Genomic DNA, 14,009 nt, shown 5'->3' on the forward strand with positions numbered 1-14,009 from the left:
TATCACTTAAATATTCACTCATGTATTAATTGTTTCACCCTGAAAACATTTACAGCAGGCCTGTTCTGTGTGCCAGACACTGCAGGGTATGAAAATAACCTATGCCCTGCATCACAGAATACAGACAAGCGCCGGTACTTCAACGCTGCCCAAAATTTGACCCAAGACACCAGGCATGATAGGAAAGGGGCAGGGGAGGACCGGGGCATTTGTACACATCTCCGAGTCACACTTGTGTACAAAAATGTCACCTGCTGGTTAAAATAATCATGATCACAGAAGGCAAATCGCCTAAGTCAGACCACCCCCGGTGTTCTCTCTCCCAGGAGTGGGAACTGGGGCAAGCTGCCCACCCAAGATGGGTCTCATCTGAAAAAAAGTGAACTCGGACTTTAAGAACTCCTAGATTCAGCCCAGCTTTCTTAGTTTTTTTGACTTATCTCATTTTATTCATTTATTCAGCACACATCTGAGCGATACTATCTTCTGGGGACAGTGTGGGTGCTGGGAACACTGGAGACAAGGTAAATGAGGTCCTATAAGCCGGTGGTAAGTGTTCCGGCACCAACAGAAGCAGGTAATGAGATCGTGTGCTGCTGGGAGGCTGCTCCAGCGAGCGGGTCAGGGAGGCCTCTGGGAGGAGCAGGATTTAAGCCCAGACCTAAATTGCCAAAACACAGACCTGTGTACGACTGAGGGGGATCCAGTTCTGGACAACAGAATAAACCCCAAAGGCACGACCAAGCTCGGGAGAAATGTGGGGAGCAGTCTAACAGCCAGGGAGGGCTCCCCAGCTGCACGAGGCTGGACAGCCAAGGTAAGGAGCTGGATGATTTCCTGTATGTGACTGGAAGCCCAAGAGAGTGCAGGCAGTGATCTGATTTTAAATTCTTTTACTATAGAATGTAGAATGGAGTCACCTGTTACGGCCTGAACTGTGGACCCTCTACCCCCAGGTTCGTATGTTGAAGTCCCAACCTCCCATACTCAGAACGTGACTGCATTTAGAGACAGGGTTTTTAGAGTGGTCATTAAGAATAAATAAGGTCATTGGGGTGGGCCCTGATCCAATAGGACTGGTGTCTGTATAAGAAGAGACAACTAGGACACAGGGACGACCCTACGAGGACACCGGGAGACGACAGCCACCTGCACGGCAAGGAACGACACCTCAGGAGGAGCCAACCCTGCCGACACCTCGATCTCAGACGTCCAGCCTCCAGAGATGCAGGAAAATAAATTCTGTTGTGAAAGCCCCCCGGTCCGTAGCACTTGCTATGGCAGCCCCCGCAGACTAACACACAGCCAGTGTCAATTTAAGAACAATCGTCTTTACAATAAGACAAAGGAAGCCGCAAATTCTCCTGCCTAATTCTGTGAATCTGAAGTTGGCCTCCAAGTCAGGCCAATGATCTAAACTCCTGCTTCTGGCTAATTCCCAGAGTCCTTTTCCAGCAGCTCCTAAGCTAATCACAGGGAATGCGTGAATTTGCCTCTCAAGTTTTCCTACCTCAGCTTCTCCCAGCCAAAAAAGAAAAAAAAAACAAAACCTCAGGCTTTTCCCTCTGGTTTCAGTTAAAATTGTCTCATCATTTTAGTTACCATTGCCTAAATTCTAAGATACAACTTTTTTTTTAAAGGATTTTTTTTTATTTTAGAGAAAGAGAGAGTGTGCTCAAAGGGAGGGGCAGAGGGAGAGAGAGAATCTCAAGCAGACTCCCTGCTGAGCATGGAGCCTCCGGTGTGGCTGATCTCATGACCTTGAGGGCATGACCTGAGCTGAAACCAAGAGTCGGATGCTTAACTGACTTGCCACCCAGGCGTCCCTAAGATACACCTTTTTTTTTTCCCAAAAAAATCAAGAGGCAATCTAGAATGAAAGTGAACATCAGCCTTTGTGTCTGTCCCCCTGAAAGCCATCATCAAATCCGTGGGTTATCTTACAACTACTGGCTTCGTAGACATGAAAGAACGCAGTGACGTTCTGTTTCTTTCATAAAGGTCAGTGAAAAGCCAGGACAGAAACCCTTTTCCTTTCCCAATGGTGACCGCACCGTAGTGGCAGGAATCATAGGAAAAGGGTAAATTTCAATTCAAAAGGCCAGGGCAGGCACTGGCCTGGGGCTGGGCAGTATCCCCACAGCCCTCCTGTCAACATGGACACTCATCTCCAGCACTCTGCTGCATGGTCTGGAAGTGGAGACTCCTTGATTCTGTACCCTTAGCCCCTTCCTGAGGCTGCCTCTGCCTGCTTGCCCTAACAATGAACTTCTGTTCTCCTCCTTCCTGCCAATCCAGATAGTCCCCTTCCATACTACCAAAGCCCTGATCTCATCCACCAATAAACAGGTCAACCCCCTAGCTTCTCAGTTCCCTGGCGTCACCTGCAGGGACCTTTGGTCCCACCTAAAATGGGCCACCCAGCCCCCAGTTTCTCTGGGGACTGAGTCACTCATGAGCCCACCCCTTCCTGCCCCTCCATCTCCACCTGTTATTCTGTCCCTGTTCTGTGGCCACATTAGGCCATCTGTCCCTTGACGGCTTTACTTTCCCTTTTTCATCAGCCTCCTATTTCAGCTCCATGGTCCATCATGTTCCCCACCCTCCTGCTACCATCTTTCTCTCCCGAACCTAGCTGCCCTCCTCTGCCTACCTGGGAAAACCCCAACCTGGCATGGCCACTGGCGACATGCTCACTCCCTAAAGCCAGGCTGCTGAGCACCGTCAAAATGACACAACCCCAGAGGCAGATGCCACTAGAGGTCATTGGGTCAAATCCCAAATGGGTGCTCCGACCACACCTGGCAATTCTTCTGTTTCCCACTACAGGTATCCCCCATCTCCAAGGCGACCACTGCAAACCTCCACTCATCTCAACCCTCCTTTCTCTGCCTTCTCCCCATCCCCTCCACTGTCTGTCACTAGTATCTGAATGTTCCCCATCTACAGTGTCTGAAAGAAAGAGAGAAAGAGAGAGAGACACAGAGAGAGAGAGAGAGAAGGAAGAAAGGGAGGGAGGGAAGAAGCGAGGAAGGGAGAGAAGGAGGGAGGGAGGGAAAGAAAGAAGAAATTCCTTATCCCATTCCCTCTTCCCCATTCCCTTTTTCTTTCCCTTCACAATTAACTCGCAGAATGAGTTTTCCACTCACTGCCTCTTCTGCCTTTCCTCCTCACTCGCCCGCCCAGCAGATCAGATTCTATCCTGTGTCTCCCTGGACCTGCGTGCTCCTGCAGCCAGTGGACACATCTGGGCCCCAGTGCACCTGCTTTCTCTGCAATATTTGCCACCACCATTCTCCTTTTCTGAAATAATATCTTCCCTTTGCTTCTCTATTAGTCAGAATTCCTTCAGTGCCATGTGGAAGGCTGAAAAAGAAATATCACAGCCCAGCTCAAACCTACTGAAGCAAAAATGGATCTACTGGCATTCATACTGGGAAGGATAATAGGGTCATTCCAGGGCCAGAGGCAGGAAAAGGTTTAGGGCCCAGATTCATGGATAAAAGGAGCCAGAGCTTTGCAGCTGCAAGGACTCTCTACCTCCCCTCCCCGTCCATCTCTCAGCTCTGCTTGTCCCTTCATAGCTTCATTTCACATGTGACCTTTCCATGCGGCAGGAAAATGACCCCTCCATGAGCCCCAGTTTCTCATCCTCCCAGCTTTCCTTACTCTGGCCAGGGGAGGGGGGCCAGGCTCTGATGGGCCCTGCTCAGTTCACATTTCCACCAACTGAACAATCCTCCCTGCCGGTGAGTATTCTATGGTTGCCCATTCTGGGCCATGTGCCACATCAGTGGCCACAGTATTGATCACTATAGTCATGTTCATGCAGGAAATGGGAGGACTGAGTCCTTAATGGAAGGGAACCCGACAAATAAAAATAACGTGTGCTCCTCACAGCTTCTGAGATGTCCCACTTTTGCCTAACCTCACTCCTTCATGCTTCCTTGTGGCTCCCCTTCCTCTGCCTGTCCCCTAAATGCCAGTGCTCTTTAGCATCTTCCCTTATGCTTCCTTTTCTCTGCACCTGCTTTTCCTGTGCCCTCTCCTCTGTCCCCATGGCTGTGTCAGCCATATGCTGGGAATAGCCCAAACCCACATGGTCAGCCCAGTTCTCCTTCCTCAGCTTCACAACCAGCTATCTGTTGAACATCTCCACTTGGATGTCATATAAGAACTGCAAAGTCAACTACCAAAAAGGAAATGTATGATCTCTTCCCAATCTGCTGTTCTTATAGTATTGATTCCAACAAATATGGCCCACCTGTGAGACAGGCCGGGAACCTGACCTTCAAGGCCAACTCCCCCTTGTCATCATCCTGTCACTCCCATCTCTAAATACCCAATATCAAACCCTGTTGGTTCTAACTGCTAACCATCTCTGCCCTCTACCTACTTCTCACAGTCCTCACAGCCATTGTCTTGTTTCCAGCCACCTTGCCCCAACTCCTCTCTAGGATACAACCCCCCACTCATCTCCCTGAGGAGGAAGGCCCTCATGCTCAGTGTGGATCCCCTCTGCAGTCTGCAGCCAGACCCATTGTGGGCTTTATTTTTTGTTATTTTTCTTTCAGTGCAGATCTGATGAAATCACCCCCTGCTTAAATCTAGTGTTTTTCCATCTTGCTGTTCTGATCATTCCCAAGCTCCTTCAATGGTACACAAGCCCACCTGGACTTCCCTAATTCTGAAACTTAAGCCCTCTCTACTCCTCCATTACATTAAATAACCAGGCACACTAAACTTCCTACAGTCCTTAAAGGAAGTACATTTTTTCTCACTTCCACACCTTGCTCTTTCTTCTGCCTCAAATGTGCTTTCCGTATTTTTCTCTGTTTTAACCTTTCCAGACCCTAAGTCACAGTTTAGGTATCATTTACTCCAGCAACCTTGCTCTGGCACTGCAAGCTTGCCCATCATAGCACTTGTCACACTGCAATGCAGTTTGTCTGTCTCCTGCTGGTCCCTCCCAGCAGTTCTTCCATCTCTGGGGCTGGGCACCTAGTGGCCCACAGTAAAATCAGTTGAAAGCAAGGACAGATTTACCATAAAACTAATGACACATATGCCCCAGCGCCACCCACCTTCATGGGTCCCTTCCAAGCCCTGTAACTAATTTTGATTCAGAATTTTATGTGCTTTTTCTTATATAAGACCTACCTCCAAACTATAAAAGCTTCAAGGCCTACAAACCGTGGATCCACCACTGGTTACATGAGTAAATTGGGCAGAAAATGAGGCTCACAGAAGTTAAACAACTACCCCATGCCATGTCCCACTTCATGACATGGCACTATGTGGATCTGAATTTGCATGGGTCTGACCATACAGCTCACACTCTGTCTGGTGTGCATACTGAGAAGTTCAGCTCATCCATCCTGGCCTCAGTTTCCTCCTTCGGGAAGGAGGATACATGCTTCATAGGGTTTTGTAAGTAATAATTCACATAATATCTCTAAGAGCACCTTCACAGAACTTGGCTCATAGATGATTCTGAATACAGGACTGTTGGAAGAATAATACTTTGAAATACTGCACATCACAAATTCCACTCAGCAATCCAGTTCAGGATCCATTCTAATTCAGCAAGCCTTTACTAAGCCCCTACTCTACATGCAAAGCACAGATGGGGGTGGGGGGGATACAAAAGATTAATGAACTCAAAAAGCTGTCATAGTGATTGGGGAAATAGATATTTAAACAAATAAGTATAATATATGCAAAAAGAATTAAATTTCTTCCATCTTTTTTACTGTTTCTCTTTATTTAATGTCTTGCTCTTTTTTTCTCTAAGGAGTTATCTCCTATCCTGTGGTCTAAGGTTAAGTATGTTAGTTAATTAACAGCTCTACTCAGCCACAGAGCTGCCTTGGGTTACAACCTGAACGATATTTAAGGAGACTGAGTTGAAGCTGTGAAGTGAACAAAAATTGAACAAGGCTTTCACTGGTGTCACCATTCAAAAGTCCTCTGGGGAGGTAGTAGTTCCTTGAAAAGAAGCCAAATTTAACTTAGCCAACAGTACAAGTTAAGAAGTTAGGGATAAAATATTCAATAGCAAATTCCCTGAGACTAAGCATATAGGAAAATCATCTAAAACCTTTGCTCATTTTTAACCACAGGACACACAGAGCCACGGACATTGATGGATCAGCTGGGTAACTGGATCACTAGGGAGCAGCCTGGACCAGAGGCCGAGTCAAGTGGCTCCCACGCCCTTTCCAGCTCCTTGAGGGGTGGCGTGCAATCCTTTGGGCCTGAAGAGTGACACAAACCTGGCTTGAGCCAGGCTCTGCAACCTTGAGCCAAACCTTGTGAAATGTCAACGTAGTCAATAATAACAATAGTGGATAATATGATACTAGAGAAAATAGTAACATTAACCTCACAGGGCTGTTAGAGGCTTAAATGAGATCAAACAGGTAATGAATGCAAGATATGAGCTATATGCATATACATACAGTAAAATTTACTTTTCCTTTTTTTTTTTTCCTTTTTTTGGTGATAGCTCTATGGGTTTTAATGCCATGGATGGATTTTTGTAACCATCACCACAAACAGGATACAGAACAATCCCAGCACCCCCAAAGAATTCTCTGTCACTCTCCCTTTGTAGTCAGACCCTCCCCCAACCCTATAGCCCTGTCCCTAGGGGTCTGCCTTTTCTACAGTGTTAAATGAGTTGAGTCATACAGAATAAAGCCTTTTGTGTCTGTCTTCTCTGATTCAGCATAATGCATTTGAGATGCATCCAAGCTGTGTGTATTAATAATCCATCCTTTTTATTGCTGAGTAATATTCCACTCTGCGGATGTTCAATAGCTTGCTATTCCCATCACCCACTGAAGGACAATGGGCTTCTCCGGTTTTGGGCGATTATGAATCATGCTGCTATAAACATTCATTACACATCTTTGTGTGGGTATAACTATTTCTATAGGATAAATAAATATCTAGGAATGGAATTGCTGGATCACTACAGCAAGTGCATGTTTAAGTTTATAAGAAACTGACAAACTGTTCTCTAGAACGGCTCTACCATTCACACCCACCAGCCATCTATGAGCAATCTGGTTGTTCCGCCTTCTCCTCAACACTTGACATTATCAATATTTTATATCTAGCCTTAACAGGCACATAATGTTAGTCACATTTTTAAGAGAGAAACATGTAAGATTGTAGGTAGTCATCTACTTTATAAAGTAAGAATGTTCAGGGTAGGTTAAGGTCACAGGAACCAGGTTTCGTCAATGACGAACCACCATCTTCCAAACACCTTGACAACGCCAGCATGGCAAAGAGGCCTCTCATGGTCTGGCTCTTCCCTACTTCTTCGGCCTCACCCTCTATGCTTCCCACTCTTGGACCCTTATTATTGGGCCTGTGATTGGACCTACTATTGGCCAGATCAATAAGTGAGGTTAACTGAGTCCTTAATACAAGCCAGGTGCCAAGCCACATCTGTCACATGTGTTATCTCCCTTCATCCTCTCATAGCTCTGTGTAATTACAGGAAGGTGGTCACATTCCTGTGACAGAGGGGAACACTGGTACTCAGAGAGATCAGGAGCTTTATCCAAAGTCACTCAGCAACTATGTGGCAGGGCCAGGATCCAGTCCCTGGTTTCAGCATGTCCCAAATGTGCCATGCTCCCCTGACCTCTGAGTCATGCTCTCCTCCAGCTTAGAGGCCGCCAGGCCCTCCACCCTCATCCACCCTCAAGACACAGTCCACATTTCGCCTTCTCTGTGAAGCAGTCCTGGGTTCTTCCAGGGCACGCTTAGCTGTCTTCCTCTCCACTCTCTTTTCACCTTTGTTTCTTTATTTCATCCCTCCCCACACAGTATCCTGTTTGCTATGTAGGCCTGCCTCCTCCACCAATGACTGCAAGCTTCTCTGGACAGGATCCAGATCTTTCCATCCTTCTTTCCCCATGCCTGGCACCTAGGAGTTACTCAAAAGCTGCTGTAGTGTTGAGTGCCAGCTAATACTTCGGAGTGAAAGACCAGGCAGGTATTACAAGAACTCATGCTGCACAGGCCTTCAAACATGAGCTGACAGTCCTACAAAATACCTCCATGGAAGGGCATCATATACTGAGTCAAAATGTACAATCAAAAAAACGCCACTACACAAATTTACATGTAACTCTTGAGATAGACTCAGATATCCATCCCTATCAGCATCAAACAGCATTTGGGTTATACTACAAAATGACAACAGGGACACACACCCAATGTTAACAGCTTTAGGCCAAAGAGGAAAATAAGAGTGGAAGAAAGAAGCCCTTTTCATACTCTGCTACCATTCTTTTCCTTATTTACAAGCATTGTGATTTTTTTCTTCATTTATGTGTAACAATCTATTAAGCCTGTTTATTCCTCTCTTCCCAGCACTCTCAATTAAGAAGGATCATTTTTAATAGTAAAAATAATTAAAATCGATTCATTCACCTGGAAAGCACCTTGAGGGATGTGGACTAATTCTGTGCCTCTGGTAAATCTGACCACAAACTATTCCAGATAGATGGTGTGCAGCCATCAGAGAGCAGCTCAAACCCAAAGGCTGGAAAAAGGCAGCTCTCTGCACTGTCTGCATTCCATGAATATATGTTCAATAAACAGACTGATTTTTAAAGCTGAGACATTTAATAGTATCAGATGGCAACAATCAGATGTTTCATGGACCACAGAATCTTCTCCAGCATTCTCCCAAGTAAGAAATTTGAAAACTATGGAGACCATGTGCATGCACTAATGAATCCAAGACATTCTTACCTGTCTTTCCTATGTATTGATGAATGTTTGTAAATTCTAAAGGCTTGAATACAGAAGTTTAGCCTGTCATAATTCAGGCAAAGAAGCTTGGAGAAAAAGAAGGAAGGAAGGGAAGGAGGGAGGGAGGGAGGAAGAAAGAGAAAGAGGGAGGGGGGGAGAGAAGGAAGGAAGGAAGATGAAGGGGAATTATACATAGAAATATATTAATATTTCAATTGGACAACCTAATTTGCTATTCCCAAGCCAGATTAAGAACCACTGTTCTCCAGCATCAGTGCCTGAGACCCTCTCCTCCAAGCATCACCTGCTTCGATGCTAACACAGATTTAGCCCTCTACAAGCTCCATTAGAAACCTGTTACCCTGACTCATGGTCACCTCTTCACCTTCTCTCTATTCTTTCACCAAAGTTCGGATGTGGAGAATTAAATACAATAACGTTACCATACATTAATGCAAATAAATAATTTTTTTAAGCAAGGCAGTAAAAAGATCAGAAACAAACCACTGTCTTTATGTCAAATTTCTCTATCCAATGTTTTAGGGGATCCATCACATCGTGCTTAATGGATGGGGGTTAAAAAAAAAACTCATATAATTTAGTCACTGAGAACACAAAGGAGAATCTGTTTTGGAAGTCTCAATTTCTATGTCCATATATGATGTAAAGCCAAAGAATAGTGTGTTTCATGTTTGGTAATTAGATGTAAACAGCTACACTTTGGGATAAGAAGAATCATGTCTTCCCTTGTATTTGCACACAAGTGCCCTCATATATCTCACACCGACAGCCAGGAGCTGGTTTATATATCTAACAGAATCTGGCAAGACAAGATGACCTTTCTAATTGTCATTATGAGAAGCACAATTGCAAGTAACTTTGAAACATATGGTAAACTTCATTATGCTAAAATAGAATAGCTTCTACTTTGGGGCTCATGATGAATATTAATGTCAGGGCTCCCGAGAAAAATGTGCTCTAAATTTTATATTGTATAAAACCCTTTCAAGACCAGAGAGAGCGTTTATTTATAGTCTTCAGCCTTCTTCATAGATGCTATTAAATATTCCATTCAACATGGCAAAACAAAATGAATAATCATGAAACATTAAGGGAGGGATGATGGTCACCTTCACTGTATCAGGCTAAGCTCCAGGCAGGGGGAGAACAAAATGGTGCAAGGAGGACAGAAGGTATGTCCGGGAGAGCCCATGGGTTCTGTGGCAAGAGTAGTCCAGACACAGATGTCACAGGGAGCCACTTCTGGGGAGATGGTGGGGAGGCTTGACATACTTCATCCCAAGCACGCAGAGACCATGGGAAGTTCAGAAGGCCAGAGGGAGCCGTCAGGGTGAAGCTTAGAAGGAATGTAGGGAGTGGGCACATGGGTGGATAAGGGCATGGGATATTCCAGAGGTGGAGGGAAGAAACCAGATATGCCTGGGGGAGCCAATGGAGATAAGCAGAAAGCTGTGGGAAGACGTGGTCTGAGAGGTGGGAGAATCTGATGTCCAACAGCTGCGACACACAAGAAGGTGCCTTCATGAAGCCCAGATCATAGTAACTTATCATGGTTACACGTCATCCGTGGAAAGGGACCTTTGACTTAATACCCAACACTGCTTATTGTCTGAGGAGAGAAGGGGAGGGAGTCCTGGTAAACCCAACAGCTCTCTATGAAAAGCTGGTAACAATGTAAAGGGTCATCCCCTCTGGCATTTTTCCAGGACAAGGAGGTCCTTTTTCTATCATGTCCTTTAGCTCTCTCCCTCAAATGGATCCTCAGTGGCCACACACACCATAGACAGACACTCTCCTTCAGTCTGTGAATTAACAGCATGCTTTGGAAGAAAAGATTCCTACAGGTAGGAGCTACTTTTCTAATGGATCTACCCAGAAAACAGAAAATTTAAAAAAAAAAAGTGGTGGGTAGGGGTGCCTGGTTGGCGCACTCGGTTAAGCAGCATCTCTTGGTTTCGGCTCAGGTTGTGATCTCAAGGTCGCTAGATTGAGTCCCATGTCAGGCTCCGTGCTCAGCAGAGTCGGCTGGGGATTCTCTCTCCCTCTCCCTCTGCCCCTCCCCCTGCTCATGTGCACACACGCGCACTCTCTCTCAAATAAATAAGTCTTCCAAAAAAAAAGTCAAAGACAGTGAGGTTGTACACACTAGCTGCATCACGCAGAGAAAGGAAGGATGTGGGTAGGAAGCCATACACCTCTCTCAGCTTGTGTATTTTAATGGATGCAAACATAAAAAACAATGCCTTCTCCAGATTTATTGTAAAAAGCAAAGCCGGTTCAGTATGGTTCCAATTGCAGCAGTTCCCTCGATGTCACATGTGTTTGAAAGGCCAGGCCCAGTGAATATTAATGCACATAGTGGAGACAGACTGCCTTTCCTGGGGAAGACCTGTCTCTGTTGCTGTTACATTATTTGCACCCTGATGCCTTAGAAGTTTCAGAATTTATTCTAAACTGTCATCCCAACATGGTATCACTGTTTACAAAAATTTCTTTTCTTGGTCTGTTACCAATTACGATAAGGGGTTAATTCCACACGTGTGCATACACAAAGGAAAAAATTATAATAACCATATTATATAAAGATGAGGAAACCATCAAGTTCCCTTCCTCTCCCCTCAAGAATGGACAAAGTATATGGACAATAAAGTATGAAAAAAACATAAAGGCACAAAAAGAAGCAATTTCAGCCTTGCAATTGGTCAAATATATGCAGAAATAAGGCATGAACTAAATACTATCTAATTATTGTTATACTAATAACCTTTTAAGAAATAACACCCAGTATGGGAAAGGATGGATTGGTAGCATCCATTAAACTGGTATAATTCTTCTGAAAATCAGTTTCCAGCATGTACTATGCCATAACGCGGATCATACTCTTTGGTCCAGATATCCTGATCTGACACTTTATCTTTAGAAAGGAATTAATAAAAATGATCATGAAACATATCAAAATAAGGGCCAAGCAAACCATGGTATATTGAGTCTCGGAATGTTATACAGCCCATAAATACTAAACTGGAATGCTCTGTCACAACAGGGAAATGTAAGTGTGTGATGAGGAGCATGGCTCTGGGGCCAGAAGGTCTGACTCACGTTCCAGCTGTTCACTTCCCATCTACAACTCCCTTAGCTCACTGAGCCTCAGTGTCAGCATCTGAGGAATGGGCATGGCAAATTTATTGCAACATACAGTTGCGAGGCTTGAGTGATGTGATGCTTTCATTACTGCCATATAAGGCTAACAGCAGGGAGAGAATACACAGCGTGTAAAAGGTGCACGAGCTTCAGACATTGGGGCGACACTAAAAATGAAAGCAGGAGCTCTGTTATGGACGTTGTATGATGGACATTTTTTGTTCAGTTCTGAAAATGTGTCTTATTCTTGTGTTGTTTTGTGGAATAAATTCTCTTTAAAAAATTTAAATGACTAGAGTAACCCCAGGAATCTTATAAGCTTCACCTTCAGAGGATTCTTATATAATCCAGAGGGGAAATTACTTTGCTTCCAAAGGTTGCTGCGTTGCTAGGATTCCAGACCATTAGGGAATTTCAGTGTTTGGTGACCTCCTCAGGGCAGACTTGCAGTCTGGTATTCAGCCCCTCCTGTTCCTCAGTCTCTGGGAGGAAAAAATGAGGTTTGGTGAAAGGCAAACAGACATTTGCCAAAGCCTAATTTTCTGTCTTGCCAATACAATTGAGACATATGGACCAAATGAAGCATGAATCATGAGAGACTATGGACTCTGAGAAACAAACTGAGGGCTTCAGAGGGGAGGGGGGTGGGGAATGGGATAGGCTGGTGATAGGCTAGTAAGGAGGGCACATATTGCATGGTGCACTGGGTGTTATACGCAACTAATGAATCATCGAACTTTACATCAAAAACCAGGGAGGTACTGTATGGTGACTAACATAATAAAAAATATTATTATAATAAAAAGACCAAAAAAAAGTCCAATGCTGGGTCACATACAGAGTTAAAAAGAAGCTCAATCTTACAGTTACCTTGTCTGATTAAGCCCAGGCTTCCTTTCATTAAGTACATCCTGAAATCATGGTATATTTGCATTAGCTTCTTTCTGAGGGAAGTGTAACGTAGTATTTGGGGATACATGAATTGTAAAGCAGCCACAGTAACACAAAAAGGGAGATGTTCAAAATAGGCTAAAATAGCCAAAAGTTTAACATCATTTTGGTAAATAAAAGGAGAATTTAAAAGTTTGGTTATAATTAAATCTCAAAGCAAAGTATGCAACCAGTTGTTAATGAGTTAGGAAGACTTTGGAAAGTATAATGTCAAGACAAAAATACAATTACATTCTATAACTATGGGAACATGTAAACTATAAGCATACCTGGTTTATAAATTTTTGATGCTGTCAAGTCGGTAGATCTTTAAGCAACTCTTGATGGTTTCTGCCATGGTGTAAATATTAAACTTCAGGCATTAGCTTAGGATTGTATACCGCTATGGTGATCCAACCCTCCCCAGTTGTATAAAAACCTGAGGGAAAGCAGATGAGACCAGATGGCTAACCCCAGATACAAAAGTGTGTTGGTCCCAGGGCAGAGAAAAGTGGAGCAACAAAGCAATCATGGCAGGAAAACATTGATCAGCATACCCCCTCTCCTTTACAAGAGCCAAGAAAACCTAAAAAATCAAATTAATAACAAATAATGGTCTCTCAAAAAAAGTACTGTCTCTCTTGGGTTCCTAAACATATGGCAGCTTCAAAAAAGAGGAAGTACCCGAGGAAAATGGCAGGAGGCCATAACTCATGGCAATGTCAAAGAGGAAAACAAGATATTTCATACAAATTTAATCACTGGAAAAAATTGTGACAGCAGAGAACACGTCATAGCACCAATAAAACTGAATTCGGTGAAACCTCACAAAATTGAGTTCAATTTAAGGAAAAAATCAGTCCTAATTCCTCAAAGCCCTGAATTACAGAGTATGTTAAATGTTTTATTTAAAGTGCAAAAACTCACTCGAAGCTTAGAGAGAAGACCATCACATTTTGCAAGTTGAATTCCTTGTGATCTATAGGATGGCATAGCAGTAAATTCATAAGAAAACAGGGCTTGTAGTAGTCCTCAATAGTATGTCAACCTACTTATGAATGCCTGTACTTACAAGAATACAGGGGAAAACACCGACATTTAAGCATTTTAGAACAGAAAGTGGAACTATCAAGGGTTCT

General features: G+C 44.1%; 1 protein-coding gene across 5 annotated transcripts in view; it reads right to left on the bottom strand.

Annotated features, from left to right (window-relative positions):
* DISC1 (DISC1 scaffold protein) overlaps positions 1 to 14,009 on the bottom strand; it is a 370,724-nt gene that overhangs the window by 169,403 nt on the left and 187,312 nt on the right. The window contains exon 10 of one of the 5 annotated variants that reach the window (XM_034662516.1): positions 12,750 to 13,309. The exons of the other annotated variants lie outside the window; for them this stretch is intronic. Coding sequence (XP_034518407.1) covers positions 13,239 to 13,309 — 71 coding nt within the window. The 3' untranslated portion in view covers positions 12,750 to 13,238. Of the gene's footprint in view, positions 1 to 12,749; positions 13,310 to 14,009 lie in introns of those variants that run through there. 5 annotated transcript variants of the gene reach the window in all.

The sequence above is a fragment of the Ailuropoda melanoleuca genome, chromosome 6 (genome assembly GCF_002007445.2).
Source record: "Ailuropoda melanoleuca isolate Jingjing chromosome 6, ASM200744v2, whole genome shotgun sequence".
NCBI lineage: Eukaryota > Metazoa > Chordata > Mammalia > Carnivora > Ursidae > Ailuropoda > Ailuropoda melanoleuca.